We start from the raw sequence: 23,138 nt of genomic DNA on the forward strand, positions 1-23,138 counted from the left end.
ATATATAAATGTTCTAGCCATATCATAGATCTTGTAGGCAGTCAACTTTGCCAGGCTGATGGATGATTCACACTTTTGTTTGGCACATGCCTATGGTCGCCAACCCCGATCCCATCTGCTCAGCAAGTGATTCACACTTTGAAGGCATGTTCAAAAGTTATCCTGGCCATGAGGCTCAGCTGAACTTGTGTATCTGCTATAGCACTTAAGTTCTGAACTTACTTATGGATATTCAATAAATGGATAAGACTGTCCTCGGGCCCCAGGACCTTTTTTACTCATCTCTGTCTGGAGTGCCCAGCACGGACCTGGGGTACAGAAGCAGAAATGAAGGATATCTCACTGTTGTCTAAGGCTAGATGTGTCTAGGTCCTGTTCATGCACCATTCTCCTGACTGCACACATATCTTGTCCAAATGGGAAGCACGGTGCCAGGCACTTACTGACTGGCCCTAACACAAACTCAGTTCAAAAGGTGGTCATTTACCCTTGATCCCAATCTGGGGAGCTGACTGGATGCTCCCGGGGACTGCCCCATGTGCTGTAGCTGAGGCTGCTCACTGTGGTGACACTCAGCTGGGACTCACACATCTTATTCTTGATTGATCACCATTCAGCTGTCCTGATTGCCTTTATTATAAAGTGGCCCTCCCTTGCCTCCCTCCAGCCCCTCCCATGTTCCCCCAAGTTGATAGCCTTTTTATTATTACATGCACACACACACACACACACACACACACACACACACACATATATACACACACAACAAAAAGACTCAGTAGGTTGTATACGTATACACACACACACACACATATATATGTGTGTGTGTGTGTGTGTGTACATATATATATGTGTGTGTGTATACAACCTACCGAGTCTGTTTTTGTTGTGTGTGTATATGGTTTCAAGCCTGACCACTCTGCATTGGACAACTGAGAGACCAGCCTGTCTCCATTTTGATTCTCTAGTTTGGTTAAGTTCCTGTCTACTGTAAAGCTTGAGTTTCTGTTCATCAGAGCTGGGCTGCACCCCACTCCATAACCATAGAATGTTCTGTAACAAACGTTCTAGGAAGATCCCCTTAACCACTCACTTTAATCTTGACTGCCTGGTCTTGCTTTTGTAACCATGCTTGCTCACACCCTATGGTTTTGCCCTATAAGGAGCCTGAGAAATTGGCTCAGAGCTGATCTCTTGAACTCTGCCTTAGGAAGAGTTGGCCACCAGCCAGATCTTACACACACAAATATAGCTTGCTTTAATTTGGCCATAATTTGCGTCAGTGTCTTTCTCCTCAAGTTTTTGGGATTAGCCAATAAGGGAACTCATGCCTGGGAGAGGCTGAGTCTCCTTCCCCCACCAGTTGCTAGTTGCCTGTGTAGGGGTGGGACCCCTAGAAAAGTCCCTCCTTCTATGTTAACATATCCACTGATACCACCATGCTTCTGGGCTCTGGTCTTCTTTATGAAGCTGTTTCTATGAGAGACTTTTCCACAACAGGCTTCTTGGGATTCTGGCTCTTGCAGTTTTCATCTCTTCCTCCATGGTGTGCTCCGAGTGATGTACACATTGGGGCTGGGCTTGAGGAGCCTTTGAGTCCTGCATTGTGTCCAGTTGTGGTTTTCTATGAAGGTCTCCATAGGCTGTGAGGAGAGGCTTCTCTGGCAAGGGCTGGTAGCTTCACATACCTGTGTGTATGAGGATAAGATTTAGAGTGTAATAAGGAATGGTGTTGGCCCAGCAAAGCATGGTGCTGAACTTTCTCGGTAGCACATTCCAAGATGATGCATCCTGCTGCACAGGAACTTCTCAGGCCTTTACCTATGTCATACATACCACTGTCCCGTTGATCAGAGAAGGTCATTTGGTCACAAGGGGGTGTATGTATGCTTTATGTGGGGCTGTCAAAGAACCTGTCCACCACAGTCATGCTTCCTTCTTCAGAACTGATCCTGAATACATCTGAGCATCCTTCCCTCCTACCAGGTCAAGGGCATGTTGGTCTACAAGTTTGAAGTGGGCTCTGACTCCGCTCTGGTTCAGACCTGGTCTCATTCACAAAGGATGGGTCTGAAGGTGGCAGCAATAGCCTTGACTTCTTGGCTGGATTTGTCTCTTTTCCTTTGGAGGCCAGGTATGGTGATATTTTATTTGTACTGAAATGTAATTTTATTTGTATGTTAATAAATAAAGTTGCCTGGGGGCCAGAGGTAATAGCAAGCCATAGCAGAAGCTGGGTGGTGGTGGCACACACCTTTAATCCAGATCACATGGCAGACAGATTTCTGTGTGTTCAAGGATACAGCCAGCATGGAGACACACGCCTTTAATCTCAATACCAACCATAGAAGACCTGGAGGTCTGTATAGACAGGCAGTGACGAGGAAGTCTTGTGGTTAGGTTTACAACCAATGAGAAGGCAGAACAGAAAGTCAATAAAAAGACAGACACACAGGAAGTAGGTCTCTTGCTGAGGGGAAGGACAGCAGCAGCAGTGAAGGGTAAGAAAGGGTTTTTAGCTCTTAGCTATTGCTCTGACCTCTTGCGCTCTCAACTCTGCATTTGGCTCTGTGTTTCTATTTTAATAAGACAGTTACATCTACAGCCAGGGCTTTGGTAACAGCCTCCTTCTGTGGGATTTCCGTCATCACAGACAACAGAAGTGGCCCAACTGTTTCCTCCTGAGAAAGAGGGCATCGGAGACTCACTCAAGCCACTCATTGGACGAAATGACTTCAAGTTTCCTCCATGCCTCCTTCTCCTCCTCTTCTTCCTCCTTCCCAATGTGCTGAGGATGGAATCCAGGACTCCATGCATGCTAGCACCGAGCTACCCTCGAGCCTGCAGGCCTCTTAGCACTGAGCCAAGCCTGCGCCCTCTTGGCCTCCTCTCCTGTTTGCAGACAGATGTTGCATGTTACAAGGCCATCTACCTCATGTGCCTACTGTGCACCAGGCATGCACCAGTGCCTTCATCTCCCCTCACGCTAGGTGTGGGGGGTGCTGCTTAGTCCCTGAGTCCCACACTACAGTCCTGTATGACTTATACCTGGACCTAGCTTGCACAGGCTCTGTGTCCAGTGCTCTGCCCCGGGTGGGTGGGTAGAGGGGAGCCACCCTGTGACTCACTTCTCTTCCCACCAAACAATCACGCTGAACCTAAGGCATTCATGTTGAAATGAAGCCTAAGTTAGCCTGTGACCTTGTATGACAACTATGTCAAGAGCCCCCGTCCTGGATGAACAGCGTGAGTGAGAAGTAGACTTGTGTAATGTAGCTGTGGGGATGTTTGTTACTGCAGTACAGCACAGCAGTGCTGACTACATTCAAGCTCAGCAGAAGAGACCACGGGACTGCTGGAGCCACTTCTCCGGCCCTGACAGTCAGCCTTTCTGGGATATGGAAAACTGCTCTTTAGACTATTTTCAAATCTAGATCTACTGGCGGCCAGTTGGGGTCTTGGATAATGGTTGTGGTTGGTTTGGAAAAACAAAGGGACCAGGTGTCCAAAATCTGAAAGAAATCCTCTTTTTCAGTTCACTCCCTCTGGCTGCAAGGGAGACTTCTTCTCAGCCTGGGCTACTTGGGGCTACTTGGGGTTTTCTTTTTTAACCTGCTTTCTAATGTCAGGCTAACACTGAGCATGCAATGGTATGGGTTCCCCCCCCCCCAAGCACAGCTCCACAGCGTGTTCAGCATCCCTTGCCTCCGTGCCTGGGTAAGGCATCTCTCTAGAGTACCTACAGATGATCGCTCCCTAAAACATTTTCAAACTTTGGAAGTTCTCCAAAAGAAAAACCACTTGTTAGGAGAGTGCTCTGGCTTCCGATTTCCCTTGACCTTTTCAGAGAAGTGATGTGAGATCTGGTGTTTTTTGTCTGCTTTCCCATAGTGTGGAGACAGAAGATCCTTGGGGCTTGCTAGCCAGCTAGCTTAGGCTAATTAGTGAGTCTCAGGTCCCAGTGAGAGATCTTGCCTCAAAAACCAGGGTGGATAGCTGAAGAGTGACACCTGAGTTTAACTTTTGACCTCCACATGAGTGCAGATATGCACACATATGTACCTGCACACACATGTGCACCAATATACATGAACATATTCATCTCCCTTATTCGTAAAGAAGTCCACTTCATACTGATTAAGGGAACAAGCCATTAAGAGGTCAGTACAATTTAAAACATACATATGCAGACCCTGGGAGCACACAGACACTTCTCCCAACACAATAATAGTGGGTGAATTTAATACCCACTCACACCAATAGACAAATCATCTCAAACAAACAAATAAAGAAAAATATTTGTAGAAAAATAAAAGACTCACTCTCCTGAAGTCAATGATGGTCTGTAGTCTCAAAAAAAAAATGGGATGAGCCAAAAAGAACCCCTTCATCTCTCCCTAACTTGTTCTGTCGGGTCCTTTGTGGTCAGAACGAGAAAAGTAGCCAATGCACACATATTCCACTAAGTTGTAAATCTAAAAGAAAAGGATGGATTTCTAGATATGACTTACCAAAGTTAAGCCAAAACAAACAATTTCAACAGATCTATAACAGGCAGTAAGATTGAAGCATTATTAAAAACCCCTCCTGACTAAAAGAATTTCAGGTCCTAAGGGATTTCCTGCCAAATTCTACCCAAACTTGAAAGAACTTCCACCAATACTTCTTAAATTATTCCTCAAAGTAGAAAATGAATAAATGTTTTCAAACTCTTACAGTAAGACCAATATTACTCTGATACCAAAATTAGACAAAAACACATAAAAAGAAAGTGATAGGCCAATCTTTCTGATGAATACAGATACAAAAATTCTCAATGAAGTACTACAAACTTAATCCAAGAACATATGTAAAAAAAAAAAAAAAAAAGGTCTCTATTCACTGTGCTCTAATTGGCTTCATTCCAGAGATTCTGGGTACAGTTCAACATACACAAATCAGTAAACAGATTCAAGGACAAAAATCATGTGATTCTCTCAATAAATGCAGAAAAGGCCACAGACAAAAATCTAAGATCCATCATGGTAAAAGCCCGAAGACTTTGGGAACAAAAGGAGCATATCTCAACATAATGGATGCTATATATAACAAATCACAAGGCAATATCATACTAGACAGAGAAAACGTGATAAGTGGACCACGGTGGTGTGTGTATAATGCCAGTGCTCAGGAAGGGAGGCAGACTGGATCAGGAGTTTGAGGCCCACCTGAGACACAGGAGAACCTGTCCAAAACAATGACAGCAACATATCCCAAGCAGGTTGCTCCTCGGTTACCGTGAACTGTACTAAATAAACCTGTTTATTTTTAATGGAACAGATGGATAAGTCATGAGCTGATTGAGAATGGTGTTAGAAAATCCATGTTTGGGGGTGACAGATGAAGGACTCTAAGTTTAGGGGTGGCCAGAGAAAAGGAGATACTGCCAGTAAGTAGCTAGTGGAGTGGCCAGCATGAAGGGGAGAGATTCCTTGATTGGGGAATTGCATAAAGACAGGCTGGGCTGGGTGAAGAGGGAAAGGTGTGAACAGGAGAGGGCTGGAGAAGCCTAGGTTCGGGGCAGGCAGAAGGGAAGCGGGTAGAAATGATGTGTCAGAACAGCTCCGCGGCAGGTAGACCTTGAGCTGAGATGGGTGGGCAGGTGTTGGGATGGAGCAGGCGGGGTGGGGCAGACAAATCCGCAGAAATTGGAAGCCCACCCCCGTCCACCCTCAGTAAGTCCTGACTGTCCTGGGGAGAAACGGGATAGAAGGGCTGATGAGGATCCGGCCACCAAGCAGGGCACGGGAGCTGTAGTGAGGAAGAAGACTGGGCCGAGATCCAGCTGCCCGATCCACCTGAGATGTCGGGATGGGGCAGGGGCCTTCGAGGCTGCGGTTCGTATTGTGGGAGGGAACTGTACGGAGAACCGGTTGTGAGGAGACTGGACAGAGGCCTGAGGAGTCGGCAAAGGGCTGTGAAGGGACTCTGTGAGCTCCTCGCCCACCTCCTGAGCCCTGGGGTCCGCGATAAATAGAAGTTGGCAATGGAGACTGTTGAAGCTGCGTGCACAGCCATCGTGGAGGACCTGCTGTGCCCTGCGACAGGCAGCAGATGGTCCCGCAGTCAGGGTTCACCCACCGCTTCCAACACCCCGCAGTGTGACCACGTCTTTTGTCCTTCTTTCTCTTTAGCCTCCCTTGACTCACTTGGAGCTGTAGTGGTCTGGCCAGGCTTTCCCACCCCACCCGAAGAAGTTGACTGGAGCAAATTGGTTGCAGCTACGGAAACGTCAAAAATGCTCCTGGCCAACGGCCAGACTTCCGCCAGGGTCTGAGGCACAGGGGACCCTCAGTGCCAGGGACCCCTCAGCAACCCAGCGCTTGTTCTGCGCAGTCGCTGCTAGGTGACTAGATAGCAACTTTGGGTTTCCAATCCCAGGCTTGGCCCTCAGCTCCTGCCTCCCCAAACCGTATCTCCCTGGGTTTTCTCCCTGGGTTTTCTCAGTTGGTCCTGGCCTGATGCTGTTCCCCCTTGTACCCCGCCCCCCAACACAATTCCCCTTCTCTACCCTTGGGATGTAATGGTATGAAAGTTTAGTGAGTAGTGGTGTGTTGCTCTATCAGAAATGTGAGAAAGGACTCCAAAGGGCCTGGAGATGTCTGTGTTGGGTGAGTTGCTTGAAGGCAGAAAGACCAAGAGTTCAAAGTCATCCTTGTCTACAGGTCGAATTCAAGGCCAGCCCCATATAATGAGACCCTATCTTTAAAACACCAGAGGCTGGAAAGCTCAGGGGTTAAGAGCATTTACTGCTTTACAGAGGACTCGGGTTAAGTTACCAGCACCTACATGGTGACTCACAATCATTGGTGACTCCAGTTCCAGAGGAAGCGACTCCCTCTTCTGACCCTGGCAGGCACCAGGCCTGAACGTTGTGCACATACATATATACATGCAGGCAAACATTCATACACATAAAACTGAAATAAATAAATCTTCTAAAAAACAACAACAAAAGGCTTTGTTGTTTATATACTTTCTGCCTCCCCCTCCTCCCCGCCCCCACCCCGAGGATATCCTTGTGTCCTACAGATTGGCTTTAACTGTGTTCCTCCTGCCTACCCTCCAGAGTGCTTGGGATCGAGGAGGGTGCCACCACATCCAGCTAATTCCTGCCTACTTAATGTTTACTTTCCCATCTCTGTCTCGGTCTAGTTTTGCTTCTGGGAGCTGCAAACTCTGGAACTGGGAATCAGAAGATTTAATTTAAAATTCGTGTGTGTGTGTGTGTGTGTGTGTGTGTGTGTGTGTGTGTGTGTGTGTGTATGTGTGTGTGTGTGTGCATGTGCTGGGTTACAGGAGCCAGAGCCTCTCACATGCTTGGCCCCATGATCCAGGCTGAATTGGAGGCACGTCGTGGCTCACCTCTGCAATGTGGGGCTGGACGTGGGCGATCTGGGGCGAAAAGAAAAGGAGTCCCACAACCTGAGACTGAGCCCCCGCCCCACCCCATGCAGCAATACCCACCAAGTCACACACTGGTGACTCCAACCCTCCAGCTCAGCTGGTTTTCCATGGCAAGCTCCTCCCTGCTTCAAGACCCGCCTGTTCTAAGTCATGCCCCTCCCCCAGGTTGGAGTCCCAGGACCCAGGAGCCTGTTCCTTCTCTTTCCAGCTCCTGGCTCTGGTACTTAGGAACCATGTGGGCCAGCCCTGGTACCTATGTCTAGCTGGCATGTTCTGCACCTGGGCATGCTAACTGTGGTCCTGTAGAGGTCCTGGATGATGCTCAGCCCCTGCACATCAATGCATGGCACATGAGTAGCATCTCTGCAGAATCCTCTAACAATGTTTTCTGGTCCTGGCAGAGTACAGGTTGGCCAACAGCTTTGAGAAGATGAAATCTTTGATCAGTGGAAGGGCAAAGAGTGGAAAAGGACCTGACACCTGTGTCCCTAGCTGCTGACCAGAGCCTGCTGGGACTGTGTGCAGAACTTAAAACCCTCTCAGAGACACCAACGCCTGTGCAGAAGGGCTTGTTTTGACCCTGGCCTTGCAAGCCTTACCATGTTTCTACCACCCTACCCCCTAACACCCCAACCCCATCCTCAAACTCCCTTCTATCCCTATTCAACATCCTGGGAGTTCTTGACTCTGTTGTTTCTGCCAGGCTTCCCAGCTCTCATCTCTGCCCCCTCCTCAGGCGCCCGCCCTCTACCCCTGCTCACAGCATGTGTGGGGACAAAGAGAGTCCTTCACTATGCAACATTGCAAGGCATTTCGCAAGCTTCTGCCATGAAGCACGTCCCCCTGCTGTGGATTTTTGTGTTGGGACTATTCCCCATTCTCATATCAAGTAGATAGTAGACGGTGTGGGTCCTTAAAATGTGGAGCCATTTAAGATTTATTTTAAATGGTGTGTCAGGTGCCCTGCCATATCCTAAGAAGAGGAGGCTTTGCATCTGAGCTTTAATGTGCTTAACTAAGTCTGGGGCTTAAGGTAGACAGGGTTTAAGTACAATGAAGTGGGAGGGTGTACCAGGCAGAAGGATCAACAGTCTAAAAGTCTAGCGTCTGTACCTTGTGGGAGGCAGGTGGGAGCTGTTTACTGCGGCCACCTTCCCTGTCCACCCACCGCTAAGCCTTCAAAAGTCGGTCCTCGAGCGCCACCTGGTGGCAGATCCTTACAGAAACAGAAAAAAAAATCTGGCTGACAGAAGTCGTCTATGCGTTTCTTCCCTAGACAGCCTCTTCTGGTCTTTGCCCTCCAGAAGCGGACCTGCTGTAAAAATTATATAATAATACCCAATTTTTTACTTAAAGTTGATTTTCCAGTTAGAAAAGAAATTGCATGCTTGTTGCAGAAAATTTGGAAAGCATAGAAAAGAATGAAGAAATATGATACACGACCCACCCATTGCTGCTCAGTTGCCTGCCATCAGGGAAGACTCCTGTGAGTAGGCTTCCCCACCAACACCTCCACCAGACCCTGCAATCTACAAGACCCACATCCTACCTCAAGTCCACCCATTCCCCTGCAACCTCTGCGGCTTCCTGAGACACAAAATTTGCCAGCTCTGATTGGACCAAGAGATGAGTGATTCTTCTGCCACCCAGAGTCCTGCCTCTAGGACTTAGGCCTGGGGGCACAACCCATGCTGGGGAACCTCCACCTGTCGCTGCCCCAGTTGCCAGCCATCAGGAAAACTGCGAGCAGAATTTCCCACCAACACCCCCCATCGGACCCTGAAAGTTACAAGACCCACGCCCTACCCCAAATCCACCCATGCCCCTGTGACCTCAGCAGCTTCCAGATACACAGAATCCTCCAGTTCTGATTGGGTCAAGAGCTCTGATTGGACCAGGAGCAGCTTCCTGAGACACAGAATCTGACAGCTCCAATTAGACCAAGAGCTAGGTATGATTGGATCAAGAGTGGCCCCCTGAGACACAGACACAGTAAGCACAGATTGGACCAAGAGCAGCTCACTCAGACACAGGCACCTCTTGCACCTGTTGGAGGAAGAGATGGGTAGATGCCAGTGCAAAAATACATAGAGCAATATGGCACCATCAGAATCTAGTGATTCTACAACAGCAAGACCTGAATATCACAACATAGAAGAAGCAGAAGAAAATGACATTAAAAAATAACTTTATGAAGATGATAGAGGTCTTTAAAGAGAAAATGAAAATGTCCCTTAAAGAAATTGAGGAAAAGAAAAACAAAAAATTGGAAGAAATCAACAAATCCCTTAAAGAAAGTCAAGAAAACCAAGAAAAAGCAATTAAACAGGTGAAGGAAACAGTTAAGACCTGAAAATTGAAATAGAAGCAATGAAGTAGACACAAACCGAGGGAATGCTGGAAGTAGAAAATCTGAGTAAACAAACAGGCAATACAGATGCAAGCATAACCAACAGAATACAAGAGATGGAAGAGAGAATCTCTGGTGTGGGAGATATGATAGAGGAAATAGATTCATCAGTCAAAGAAAACACTAAAGCGGAAAAAAAGTCATAACATGGAACGTCCAGGAAATCTGGGACTCCATGAAAAGGCCAAACCTAAGAATAATAGAGAGAGAAGAAAGAGAAGAATACCAGCTCAAAGGCACAGAGAATATATTCAACAAAATCATAGAAGAAAACTTTCCCAACCTAAAGAAGGAAATACCTATAAAGATACAAGAAGCTTATAGGACACCAAATAAACCAGACCCCCAAAAAGTCCCCTCACCACACAATAATTAAACCACACTAAACATACAGACTAAAGAAAGACTATTAAGAGCAGCAAAGGAAAAAGGCCAAGTGACTTATATTGGCTGACCTTTATAAGAAGTCAGAATAACACCTGAATTCTCAATGGAGACTGAAAGCCAGAAGGTCCTGGACAGATGTAATGCAGACACTCAGAAACCACAGATGCCAGGCCAGACTACTATACCCAGCAAAACTTTCAATCACCATAGACTGAGTGAACAAGACATTCCAAGACAAAACCAGATTTAAACAATACCTATCCACAAATCCAGACCTACAGAAAGTACGAGAAGGAAAACTTCAACCTAAAGAAGTTAAATGCACCCATAAAACCACAGGCAATAGACAACCCCACAGCAGCAAATCCCAAAGAAGGGAAATACACACTACCACCAACAGAATGGGAAAAGATCTTCACCAACCCCACATCTGACAGAGGGCTGATCTCCAAGATATATAAAGAACTCAAGAAACTAGACATCAAAATACCAAACAATCCAATTAAAAAATGGGCTACAGAGCTAAACAGAGAAGTCTCAACAGAAGAATCTCAAATGGCCAAAAGACATTTAAAGAATTGCTCAACATCCTTAGTCATCAGGGAAATGCAAATCAAAACAATTCTGAGATACCATCTTACACCTGTCAGAATGGCTATGATCAAAAACACTGAGGACAGCTTGTGTTGAAGAGGATGCAGAGCAAGGGGAACACGCCTCAATTGTTGGTGGGAGTGTAAATTTGTACAGCCACTTTGGAAATCAGTATGGCTGTTTCTCAGAAAATTGGGAATCAATCTACCTCAAGACCCAGCTATACCACTCTTGGGCATATATCCAAGGAATGCTCAATCATACCACAAGGATACATACTCAACTATGTTCATAGCAACATTATTTGTAATAGCCAGAACCTGGAAACAACCTAGATGCCCCTCAACCAAAGACTGGATAAAGAAAATGTGGTACATACACACAATGGAAGACTACTCAGCAGTAAAAAACAATGACATCATGAAATCTGCAGGCAAATGGATGGAACTAGAAAATATCATCCTGAGTGAGGTAACCCAGACTCAGAAGGACAAACATGGTATGTACTCACTCATGAGTGGACACTAGATGTAAAGCAAAGGATAACCAGATTACAACCCACAACTTCAAGGAGGACCCGAAGAGGGACGCATGGATCACCCTGGGAAAAGTAAATAGATGAGCTCTCCATGAGTAAAATGGGGATGGAGGGGAGTAATAGAGGGTAGGGAGAGGGGGATGAGAACATAAGGGAATGGGATGATCGAGCTGAAACAGGGATGGAGTGGGAAAGCAACGAAAGAGATACCATGATAGAGGGAGACATCATGGGAATGGAGAGAACTCAGTGCTAGGGAATTTCCCAGGAATCTAAAGGATGACCCCACCTTATACTACTAGCAATAGTGGAGAGGGTGCCTGAACTGGTTTACCGCAGTAATCAGGTTGGTGAATACCCTAACTGTCATCATAGAGCCTTTCTCCAGTAACCAATGGAAGCAGATGCAGAGATCCACAGCCAATTACCAGGCCAAGCACCAAGAGTCCTTTCAAAGAGAGGGAAGAGGGATTCTATGAGCAAGGGGCATCAAGATCATGATGGGGAGAACTACAGAGATAATCAAACCAAACCAGTGGGAACTCATGAACTTTAGACCAATAGCTATGGAGCCTCCATGGGACTGGACTAGGCCCTCTGCATGGTGAGATAGTTGTATAGTATGATCTGCTGAAGGGGTCCCTGGCAGTGGGATCAGGATCCATCCCTGTGTATGAGCAGGCTTTTTGAAGCCCACTACCTATGGTGGGACACATTGCACAGCCTTGGTGCAGGGAGAGGGTCTTGGACCTGCCTCTACTGAATGTACCAGGCCCAGCCGACTCCCCATGGGAAGCCATACCTTGTTGGAGGTGGATGGAGGAGAATGGAGGGTGGGTTGGGGGAAGGCTGGAGGAGCAGGAGGAGGGAAGAGAGGGGGATCTGTGGTTGATATGTAAAATGAATTAAAAAAATCCTTAATAAAAAATGACAGAGAAAAATAATAAAATAAATAAAACTTTATGTCTAGCTTTTTTGGGCACAACCCTACCAGGGAGGTCACTCAGAACTCCGCTGTCAAAACTGACACAGTTGACAAACTAAAGTAAGAGCCGCACTTCTAGCTAGATTATCCTTGTGACAAAGTGGAAGTTTGTTCTAAATGGTCCCTGTGAACATATGCTAAAAGTCTAATTGTTCAGTGTATTTTTATTTTAATAAAATAATTGTAATTATTTAATTTAAATAAAAAGAAATATGATAAACTTAATGGGCACAACCTAGATTAATAACAATTAATATTTGGAAATATTATCAGAGTGATTTTCTCTGAATCTGATCTTTTCATAGCATTCTCTACACACACACACAGAGAGAGAGAGAGAGAGAGAGAGAGAACGTGCCTCTCAGGTGCTGGGAGCCAACACTGAGTTAGAATCTTGTCTTTGCCGTTACTGTGTGACTTGGGCAAATGAGTAGCAATTTCTTTCACCATCTGCAAGACATGGCTCCTGGAGCTGTCTAATGAAACTGGAGGACATCTGCAAAACGGTCAGTCCAGGGCCTGTCATAGAGCGGTTACTCACCAATAATAGATTGTGATGCAAAGCTTTGTCTTCTGATTCCTTGAAGCAACCTCCAGAAACAGAGCTGATTTGGGGGTTCAGGGGCACGAAGGGCCACAAAGCCGCTACAGCTCTCCAAAACTGAAAGGAAAAATTCAAGCAGCACCACAGATGCTCCTATCTGTCTCTCAATTCGGGCTCTTCTTCTGTTGGGCAGTTTTTAAACACAGTGATTCCAGTGCTTACACCAGTTCCCTTGATGTCACGTCACCGACGTTTCCCTCTAAGGCTAAGGCTGTCTCAGACAGCATTTGCCAAATTAACTGCTTCCTCAGTGTGGAATAGCTGAACCATGTACATCTTCATTCATTCATTCATTCATTCATTCTTAAGTTACTGAGTGTCTCCTCTCTGTCAGGTGCTGGACTAGGCCCTGGGTCACTGTGGCCCACAGGAGCAGAGCATTCCTCACTTCTGGCCCTAGACTGGCAACAAAGTCATGGAACAGACAAGCAAAACTCCCATCTTGGAGTTTTGAGGCAGTCTGTCACCCTGACCTGCTCTTTGCCCAGCACCCACAGTGGATGCTTCTCTTGGAGGCACCTCCTACAGGGTTGGAATATCCACTAACCTATTCTGGGGGCTTTCCTGAGAAGTCAAAGGTGTCTCCTGTGGTGTCCAAAGCCCCTGACAGTGAAGCTGCTCTTGTGCCCTGCTCCTCCTTCTCCGAGGCTTGGGTTTCATCTGGTCCAGTCAGCTTCCCCCTCCTAAAGGCCGATGCTCTCCGCTGCATTCACAGCATCTTTCCCTCATCTCTTCTCTCAGCGAGGCCCTCCACTGGGCCTGGAGCATCTGAAGCAGGGAGCAGGAATATCCTCTGTGACTGTGGCTCAGTGCACAGACCACTTGGTCCCTTCTCCACTGACCCTGGCCATGGCCTCTGCAGTGGCCACCCTGTCTAACTTTCCGCCTGCCCCATTCTCAAGATTCAGCTTATAGTTATGTCTGATGCAAGGCCTGGCTGTTAACTTTCAGGAAACTTGCCATCTGAGTCACGACACCAATGATGGTTTTGAGCAGCGCTCTTACCCTGCCAGGAAAAGTCATGAAACATGACAGAATCCACTAACAAGAGTTTCATTAAGACAAGGAGGAAGGGATAGATGTGATCAGGCCTGCTGAAGGGACACGTGTGGGAGAAGGGGGGGGGACACGAGGCCTGTCATTTTAAGGGCCAGCTCACACCTGCGCACACAGGCCCATGTGGCTACTCCACCCATGCTCAGATCACGTGGTTACATGCGCTTACATGACCATGCAGTGCATGGGGCATGGGTTACACAGGAAGTGTGACCCGGAAATGACTAGGTGGAAATGACTAAGTGTCCCGCCAGGGCATGCGCAACCATGGGGGTGTGGTTGGAATTCCTGTCACCAGGAACTCCTGAGTAGTTCTTTTTTAGTTTGTTTCCTCACTTGGCACCTAATCATGTGGCCTTTTGATTTTCTCTCTTCTGTAATTATTTCACCTGAAGAAGGCTGCTTTAGATTGGGAGACTGGAGGCATCTCAGCAGAGGTTTCATTTACACTGAAAGCTGAGGAAGTGGGCAGAGTCTAGAGCGAGATTGGTTTGGGCAGAAGAAAGGGCATGTGTAAAGGCCCTGAGGCAGAAGAGATCATGGATGCACAACTGGAGCAGTTACCCCTGGGTGGGCTGATCTTTCCAGATTTGGTGAGTTGTAAACAATTTGTTGCTGAATTCACACTGCTTTTTGCAGACCACTATGTTCTGACCTCTTCTAGAGAGAAGTCAGTCTGAATTTGTCCTTGCCTAGACTGATGGAGGGGGCTGAGATGATTTTTCTATGATATGACAGTCAGACTGTGGAGGAGGGTATCATGAATGCCATCAGTACAGTAGAGAGCAACTACTTCTGCCTGAGGGCACTGAGAAAAGCTGCTCAAAAAGACAGCACCTGGGATGAGGGAGCTCTCCTGGCAGAGAGAGGAAGGGTTACCAGGCAGAGGGAACAGAAGCCAAGAGAGAGGCTGTGATTCCAGAAATGGGGATCGGAGAGTCTCCAGACAATTGGCATGCTTGAAATTTATCTAGAGATGTTGGAAAACTACAGGAGGTTTCTAAGCAAGAAGGGAGCAGGTCTGGCTACAGCATGAATGGATGGGAGTATAATAGACCAGAGGCGGGGCAGCCATGAGGAGGTGAGGCTACAGCTCAGACCAGAGGCAGGGCTGACTGGAGCAAGTGGAGGAACAATCGAGACCTTAATGTGAAAGCCACAAGACTTTAGGGTTGGACTGGCTTTAATAAAGGGGGATCTGTTAAGCCTTGGCAATTTTCAAACATTAATGAGTGAGGGGAGACACCAGGAGGGACAGGATTTAGGGGTGTAGAAGGAGAGAGAATGGCTGGGCAGTGAAGGCCTCTTTCGGCACCATGGACAGCTCCAGGAATCGCCAAAGGCCCCAGCGAGGCTCCATTCACCACTGCCTATGACGCTGGCTGCCTTAGTTAGAATCAGCAGAGGAGGAAGTTTTAACAGTCACACCTGCAGGCTCAACCAGATGTTCTGTGTCAGTCTCTGGAAGAGGGTTTCGGGATCCTGCTTCATAAATGAGCGCCCCAAGTCCCTCAGTACAGATACTTGAAGATAAGTACCCAATGGCTGCTGCAAAGGAGGCCTGGTGCTCGTGAAGCTAAGGGTGGTCTTTGAGGCAACGTATTTACCTGCTGAAATTGCTGGCCAAGGAAACTAGACTTTCAGAGAAATGGGAGAAGGGACCACCTTCCTCTAGGACCCTTAAAACTAAATGAGGCAGAATTCACCCACGTGCAGTCACCGCCACTGGTCAGTCTAGGCTGCTGTTACAACTTTCTAACTCCATTTCCTAAAAGCTCAAGTCAACCCAAATGCAGCTCCCTCAGGTACAAGAAGAGAGCCCCTTCCAGACTGGCTTTACAATTTTGTGACAACCTTAGCTGGGCATAGTGATGCTCGCCTTTGATCCCAGCACTCAGGAGGCAGAGGCAGCCAGATCTCCGTGAGACTGAGGCCAGATAGTCTACACAGTGAGTTCCAGGACAGCCAGGGCTACATAAAGAGACCATCTCAACAACAACAACAAAATTATGGCAGTCACGAACAAGTGGAAAATAGCTGTGTGTGCACACATAGCATTTGTAAGCTTTAAGAGAGAATGAAAATCTGACACCTGCTGTGATGTGACAGCCTTGAGAGCCAAATACGACTAACACGAGAGGCACACCAGTAGTTAGTCATCAAGGGGAGAGTAGAACTGTGTAGCCAGAGTGGGTATCCCAGGAGTTAGTTCATGGGTATGCTTTCAACATGGAAAGTTCTGGAGATCAACGGTAGTGATGGTGTGCATGACAATATGAATGTACTGAGTGCCAATGGACCGTGTATTAAAAATAGTTAAAATGAAGGTTGGAGAGCTGGCTGCCTTTCCAGAGGATCTGAGTTCAGTTAGCACCAACGGCAACTCACCTGTAACTCCGGTTTCAGAGAAACTGATGCCCTCTTCTGGCTTCTGGGACAGCAGGGGCACCTGTGGTACACATACACACGCACCGGCAAACACTTATACACATAAAATAATAAAGTTAAAATAGTAAATTTTGGGTTGTTCTTTTTTCTATAAAAGTTGGTGCCCCCTACACACCTGGGAATCTGTACGGCTTCTCTATTTGTGGGAGAAACCTGAAAACCAACAAAGGTGGTCTTGTGCCTCAGTCTGAGGCTCGCCGAAAAGGGATGAGTGGGTGGATGTGGGCTTGGAGTTACCCCAGTGTGTGTAGGGCTGGGGAAACTGAGTCTCGTGTTTGCAAAAGATGTCGCTCCTCACAAGTCCTTCCCCTTCCAGGCTCGGGAGCAGGACAGGAAGGCGCTCAACACCTTTTACCCTCAGCCTCACTGTCAGCCACGCCAGGGCAGCTTCTGGGCGCTCCCCGGCGTCGGTGGGTGTTAGGGCCTTGGCGGCTCGCTGCCCTCTTCCAAGATGGCCGCCGCCGCCTCTGTGACAGGCCTGGTCACGTGGCGCGCTCGCTTGTGAGGTCGCGGTGCCCCGGCGGGCGATTGTCCCTTCCCGGGCCCCGTCCCGAGGCGGCGACTATCCCTGTCAACCGGAGCCTGAGCGATCATGGCAACGGGCTCGGGCGGGGAGCGCGTGGCGGCGGCGGCGGCGGCGGTTTGGTCGCGGGCCGGGGCGGCGGAGCGGCGGCGGCGGCGGTGGCTGTGGCGCCGGCACCGACCCTGAGCGCCATGTGGCGCAGCAGCCCCGAGCGGGAGCTGGCGGCCAGCTGGGAGGCGGACGCGGCGGCGGGCAGGGCGCCCGCGGCGGAGGCGGGCGAGCCGCCGCGCGTGGACGCGGGCGCGGCCGGGGAGCCCGAGCGCCCGGCGCGCGAGGAGCAGCCCAAGGCCGTGCTCCAGGCCCCCGCGCGACCCCGCGCGGCCGAGGAAGGCGATGCCCGCGTCGCCCGGCGCCTGCCGCCCGCGCTGCCCCTGGCCCCGCCGCGGCCGGCGGCGCGGGCCCTGTGCCAGCTCGCCAGGGCCCGGGGCCGGGGCCGGGGCTACCGGCGCGGCTCGGGCTCGCTGCGGCCGGTCACCGTGGACAGCTCCAAGGCTCGCACCTCCCTGGACGCGCTGAAGATCAGCCTTCGCCAGCTCAGGTGGAAGGAGGTGAGGCCCGGCCCGCCGCGTGGGCACAGGGGGGTCGTCCTGCCGGGCCTGGCCCCCGGGCCGCCTCCCCGGGCCAGCTCAGCCCTCCGTGCCCTGGCGCCCCGACAGCTTCTGATGTCTGTAGCTCTGGCCTCCTGGTGTCTATGCGTGTCTTCTCCGCTGCTGGCTTTCGTTTTCTTCATTTGAGTTCTAGTTAAAGTTTTGTAAACTTGAGTGCTCAGAGTTCCACTCTTGGGCCAGGTTTGTACTCGACTGCGCCTCACTACACCGTGCTAGCTACTTAGCTGTGCGACCTTGAGCAAGTTGCTTTTCTTCTGTTAACCTCTGCAAAGTGAAGCCGGTTAGTTACTGTCAGGGGCTCACCGCCTAGTGCTCGCACAAGTCTCAGTGACAACCTACTTTACCCCTCTCCCTCCACCACCGCAGACACTGCTGTGTGATTCAGGGCGTGGAGCAGGTGTCAGTAAGTGGGGGGTGAAAGCGCGAGTCGGGAGATGAATCACTCACCCTTGAATTCGTTTCTGTCCCTTTAGGGTGTGGGGCAAAACACCAATGAATCCGAGAGGTTTCTGTTGCCACCAGCCAAGTAAATCAAGGCCGGGTGACTTTGTTTACAGCATGGAAGCTATTGGCGAGCTTTTGGGAATGGTCTGCTAAAGATTCCAGGTCTGCCACAGAGAGCACCAGGACAGGTGCTGAGCCTGGGCCAGGGCTATGGTAGATGTGGTTTAATGACTTTGGAAACTGGAGAGGTGACCGCAGGAAAGTCCACTGTGGTCAGAATATTGATGTCCCATTGGTAAAGAGTTTGGTTGGAGGGAAAGGAAGAAGGGGGCGTGGGGTGGGGGTGGGGACTAGCTGCTGGAGAACTACCAGGTGTTAGGGCCCCTCAGTCTTGACTTTCACACCCTGGATACTGGGAAAGGATTGGGAAGACTCAGTTCTACAGTGTCTAGGTAGATAAAGCCCCATGTCCAGCACAAAGAGAGGAGGGCCAAAAGATAAACTTGTCAGTGTGCAGTCTAGTGAGGAGAGTCCAGGGATAGACACTGGCTAAGGACTCAGTCTAGCCAGCCAGGGCCTGTGTTCAACTTAGTCCAGAGAGGGACAGGAAGCAGGCTTGGTCTTGTTCACTGGGCCTAAGGACAGCTCCGCCAGTCCAGCACAGGCTCATTCACTTATTTTGTGGTGATAACCAAGTTCTGTGCTGGGCCCAGGCAGCGACACCTAAGATGGCCCTTGCCTTCAGGCGTTTGTAGTTCAGTAGGGAATGAAATGCAGTAAGTAGTCCCAGCATTCGTAGGACTGCTGCCGCCGCCGCTGCCGAACTGCTTTCCCAGCTCTTCCCATGGCTTACTGTGTGGCCTCTTGAGACCTCTGATCAGATGCCACATCCTGAGAGAGGTCTCCCAGACGATGCTCCCAGCCATCTCCAGTCCTAGCTGTCATTTCGTAGCACGAACCCCTCCCTGACATTGTGTTTTGTTTGCTTATTGTTTGTCTTGTTCACCAGAATGTAAGCTCTTCGAGGGCAGGCGTCCTGTTCTGTTGCTGCTGTACTCGGGTGGCTGACATATGGAAGTCGATCAATAAATGTTTGTTGACTGTATAAACACATTATGTGACGTGTGTTTCTGTGTGCTGTGGGGTGCAGAGGCCCAGCTCCAGCTCTGCTTCCTGGGAGGAGAGAAGCCCAAATGAGTCTTGAGTGTTGACAGTGGGCAAGTTATTTAGTGGCTGGACCCTGGGCCTGTGGTGGAGGGAGCCGTGTGGCCTGGCGGAGGTGAACTCAGTGCTTTGTAGGCAGCACTGTTTGGCTGGATCACAGAGTGGGAGTCAGGTGGTGAGAGAGAAGGCGGCAGAAGTGAGCTGGAGTCGGATCGTGTGGAGGAACCTGGGCCTGTTCTTGAAAAGAAGCCTTGTAAGCCATTGCAGGAGTCCGAGGCTCTTCAGGCAATCAGCTGTACTACTTTGGGCGACCCAGTGAAGTTCTTCAGGCCTCAGTTGGCTCCTGTGAACAATGAGGATAGGTAGAGCAAATCCAGGCTCCCGGTCTCCCACTGTCCACAGGATGACAGTGTTAAACCTTCACCAGTGAGCCCAGCAGAGTGGGCTCTTTCCAGTCCCTACCTTGACTGCCCTCCATCCCAGGCTGCCTTCTGACACTTGTAAAACATGTTGGCATGTAGGTGAAGATGCTCATTCTAGCATGTTTGAACATAATTCAGACACACACACACACACACAAACCTTCTCTGCAGGTGTGTAGTAAGACCCTTCCCACCGTAGCCCTGAGCTAGCCCATGAATCCGGAAATGTGCTCAACTACTGGGAATACTTTCCCTTCCCTTTTTAATTCCACACATATCTAAAAACCACCATGAGTCCACAATAATGAATGCTTATGCAGCTCTTACAGTATACCAGACAAGTCTTTAAACTTCCTAGTCACTCACTACAGTACGTGCATTATTGTACCCATTTTATAGTGAAAAAATGCTAACTTACACTGGGTCATATAGTGCGTTAGGCGCAGAGCTAGCATTTGAAATAAGCAGGCTTCAGTTCCCAGCTCATCTGCAGACTGCAGCCATGGATATGAATAAACTAGGCTCCTTGTTGTGCAAGATCTCTCACTTAAGAGGCACTGAGCTGCAAAACAGATGATCACAGTCTGAGTGGGCAAAGGAAGTCCCACACAGTGGGCTCAAGGCAGGGAGTCAGGAGCAGGTTTCAGGTATAGGAGTGACATGCTTAGAGAGCATGTGGGGAACAGCTCAGAGAGCCAACTGCAGGCCATGCCAAGAAGCACGTGTTCCTATTTGCACTGCCCTGCAGCTTCCCTTGCCCACTGTGCCTCATGCTAACTTGGATGGTTCAGTTTTCAGTTCTGGACAGGTCTAATTCATCTGTATCCACATGTTCAACTTGGTTCTGCAAGAGCAAATTCACAGATGGTAGCTCTGTAAATTTGTAGATGTCTATAAAGCTATTCTCAGCTAGCAAAATCACATGTCCCCAAATCACCACTGACCAAGTGGGATGGTTCCTGGCTCACATTTAAAGGCTCTGTAGAAAATTCTCTTCCCATCTCCTACAAGCTTCTTTTTGTTTGTTTGTTTTTTAACTTGCCATCTTCATTAAAGGAGGCCTTGGAGAAAAGACATCACAGAGAATAGATGCCTCAAGTGTGTGAACTGCCTTCCTTGAAGATGTCAGTTGTGTGTGGGTGCATGATGCAACATGCACCAGGTAACATGCATGGGAGCTCTGAGAGATTTGATAGTAGCGCATTTGTTGGCTTGCATAGCCCCTGTCCTGAGAGCTGTCTCAAACACTCCAGTGTGTCTTCTGCACATGCACACTACTGCATGGTCTTACCATTTGTGTGGTGGGAGCTACTATTTATTAGGTGTATGTGCTAGGTACGGTACCGAGTTCTTTGTGTTCATTAAAAGTAGATTAAGGAGCTAGAGAAATGGCTCAGTGGTCTAGAGCACTGGCTGCTCTTCCAGGCGACCCAGGTTCAGTTCCCAGCTCCCATATACAGCACTCACAACTGTAACTCCAGTTCCAGTAGATCTGATGCCTTTTTCTGGCCCCTGTCAGCAATTTATGACCATGGTGTGCAGACATACATGCAGGCAAAACACCCCCACACATAAAAATAATAAATAAATTAACAAATGTGGCTTTTGGCTTTTTTAGAGTGGATCAAGGTGCTGGCATAATGGCTCAGTGGTTAGAGGTGTTTGCCTCCGGCCGGGTGACCTGGAGTTTGATTCCTGGGACCTACATAGGGGGAAGATGAGAACTGACTATTGACCCTGTAGGTTGTCCTCTACCTTCCACACAAACACTCGGCATGCCCACACGTACACACACACACACACACACACACACACACACACACACACTTGGAGAGATGGCTCAGCAGAGGACCTGGGTTTGCTTCCCAGCATCCACATGGTGAATCACAGCTATTTGCAACTCCAATTCCCAGGGATCTGGTGCCCTCTGCTGGCTTTCATGGGCACTAGATCATGTGGTACCCAGATGTACATGGAGGCAAAGCACCCATACACACAGAATAACAAAACAATTTAAATGAGTAACTGTAGTAAAACATTTAAAAGCAAGTGGATGAAGCACTTCCTATGGGTCTTTTGTTTCTCCCTCACACTAGGCTCAAGCAGATGCTAACATCATTTCCTGTTTAGAGATGAGAAAACCGAGGTTTGAGAGAGATTAGTACAGGCCTAGCCCAAGCCTCATAGGTGACACGTGGCAGAGCCATCCAGGACTAGAATTTGTCACCGGTGTACAATCTTAAACCATCTTTTTTGCTATCCTTTGTTAAAAGTCATCCTGCAAGGACTAGACCATCACCCACCACCATTATCCCAGATAATGGTTGGAGAAAGTGAGGCAGGAGCAGCATCTGAGCAAGAGAGGCAGCTTTAAACAGCTCTCAGGAGTGTTCCAAAGCTCCTTTTGTGTGCTTTATAATTCTCCACTTCTGACCCTTCCTTTTCCCAATTACTCAACCTGTAATTCTCAAATGACAGCAAAGTCACTCAGAGCCAAGAGAGCAATATTACAAACAGTGCTTAAAATAGAGCATGCTGAAACACACCCTGCCTGGCAGCCAAACACTCAGCACCCACTCCTTCCACGGCACAGGGGTGATTCTGGGCTGTCTGATGGCTCCTCTGTGGAATACTAGCCTGTGATTTGCATTTCTCTGATTCCTTCTGGAAAAAGGCATAATACAAAGTGAAAATCAGGGTGCTTTGCCCCCCCCCTTCGAGTTTCAATGATAGTGCAATTTATGTCATATTTTTGAAAAGAGCATTATACTTGAGAACAGTTTATACCCCACTCCATCAAATGTTCTCCTTCAGCAGACATGTTATTTTAACGTCTAATATACCAGAATTTCCCCTTTGCTAGTTAAACTTGTCATCACATAAAAATCACAATTCATTGCTGCTGGTATTTGGACAATATGTGGAATAGCTTCAGCATCCAGACTAACCTCTTAAACAGCCCCTTCAAGACAGTCAATTCCAGGGCTCATGTTCAGGGCCTGTAACTACTGCAGATTAGTTTTTTTTTTTTTTTTTAAAGCAGGTGTGGTGTTTTCTAGGGTACAGAACACACACTGCATCATCCCTTCATTTGCCAGTAGTTTTGGATCCTGGCTTTCTGTCAGCTGATGCTGAATGCAAAAATCCACACATACATTTTGTTTCTCTTTGAAATCTATTCCTGAAGAAGAGCATATTAAAAGTAATTGGCCACTTTCAACTGACTGCTCTAAGAGAAAGGACCAGGTGGCCGAGGGTTAAAGTCCTCGCCCTTAGCTGCTGGAGAGTGCACTCCAGTTGCTCTCCCAGGACCTCAGCTCCTCCAGCTGCCAGGACACTTGCCCCACCAAGTGTCTGTGAGAGGCACGAAAGAAGGTGCGGGCATCGCCTTGAACCAGTGTAGGTCACACCGTGCTTTTCAATTCGTTCTTTTTCCCTCTACTGGGCAA

General features: G+C 48.6%; 1 protein-coding gene and 1 long non-coding RNA gene across 7 annotated transcripts in view; one reads left to right on the forward strand and one right to left on the reverse strand.

Annotated features, from left to right (window-relative positions):
* Positions 1–1,234: 1,234 nt before the first annotated feature.
* Positions 1,235–16,675, reverse strand: LOC114704713. 2 transcript variants are annotated; one of them, XR_005091291.1, is made up of 3 exons: positions 16,584–16,675; positions 16,409–16,501; positions 1,235–1,688 (listed from the first exon to the last, which is right to left on the reverse strand). It is a non-coding gene; the product is annotated as an uncharacterized LOC114704713 (long non-coding RNA). The 2 variants fall into 2 exon arrangements; XR_005091292.1 differs by having other exon boundaries at positions 16,409–16,469; positions 16,584–16,673.
* Ttll11 (tubulin tyrosine ligase like 11) overlaps positions 16,662–23,138 on the forward strand; it is a 231,506-nt gene continuing 225,029 nt past the window's right edge. For all 5 annotated transcript variants that reach the window (XR_005091290.1, XM_028886112.2, XM_037204479.1 and 2 more), the window contains exon 1: positions 16,662–17,599. Coding sequence is in view for 4 of the 5 variants with exons in the window: in XM_028886112.2 (XP_028741945.2) it covers positions 16,676–17,599 (924 nt within the window). In the remaining variant the exon portion in view is untranslated. The remainder of the gene's footprint in view (positions 17,600–23,138) is intronic.

This window comes from Peromyscus leucopus, chromosome 4 (assembly GCF_004664715.2).
Source record: "Peromyscus leucopus breed LL Stock chromosome 4, UCI_PerLeu_2.1, whole genome shotgun sequence".
Taxonomy (NCBI): Eukaryota; Metazoa; Chordata; class Mammalia; order Rodentia; family Cricetidae; genus Peromyscus; species Peromyscus leucopus.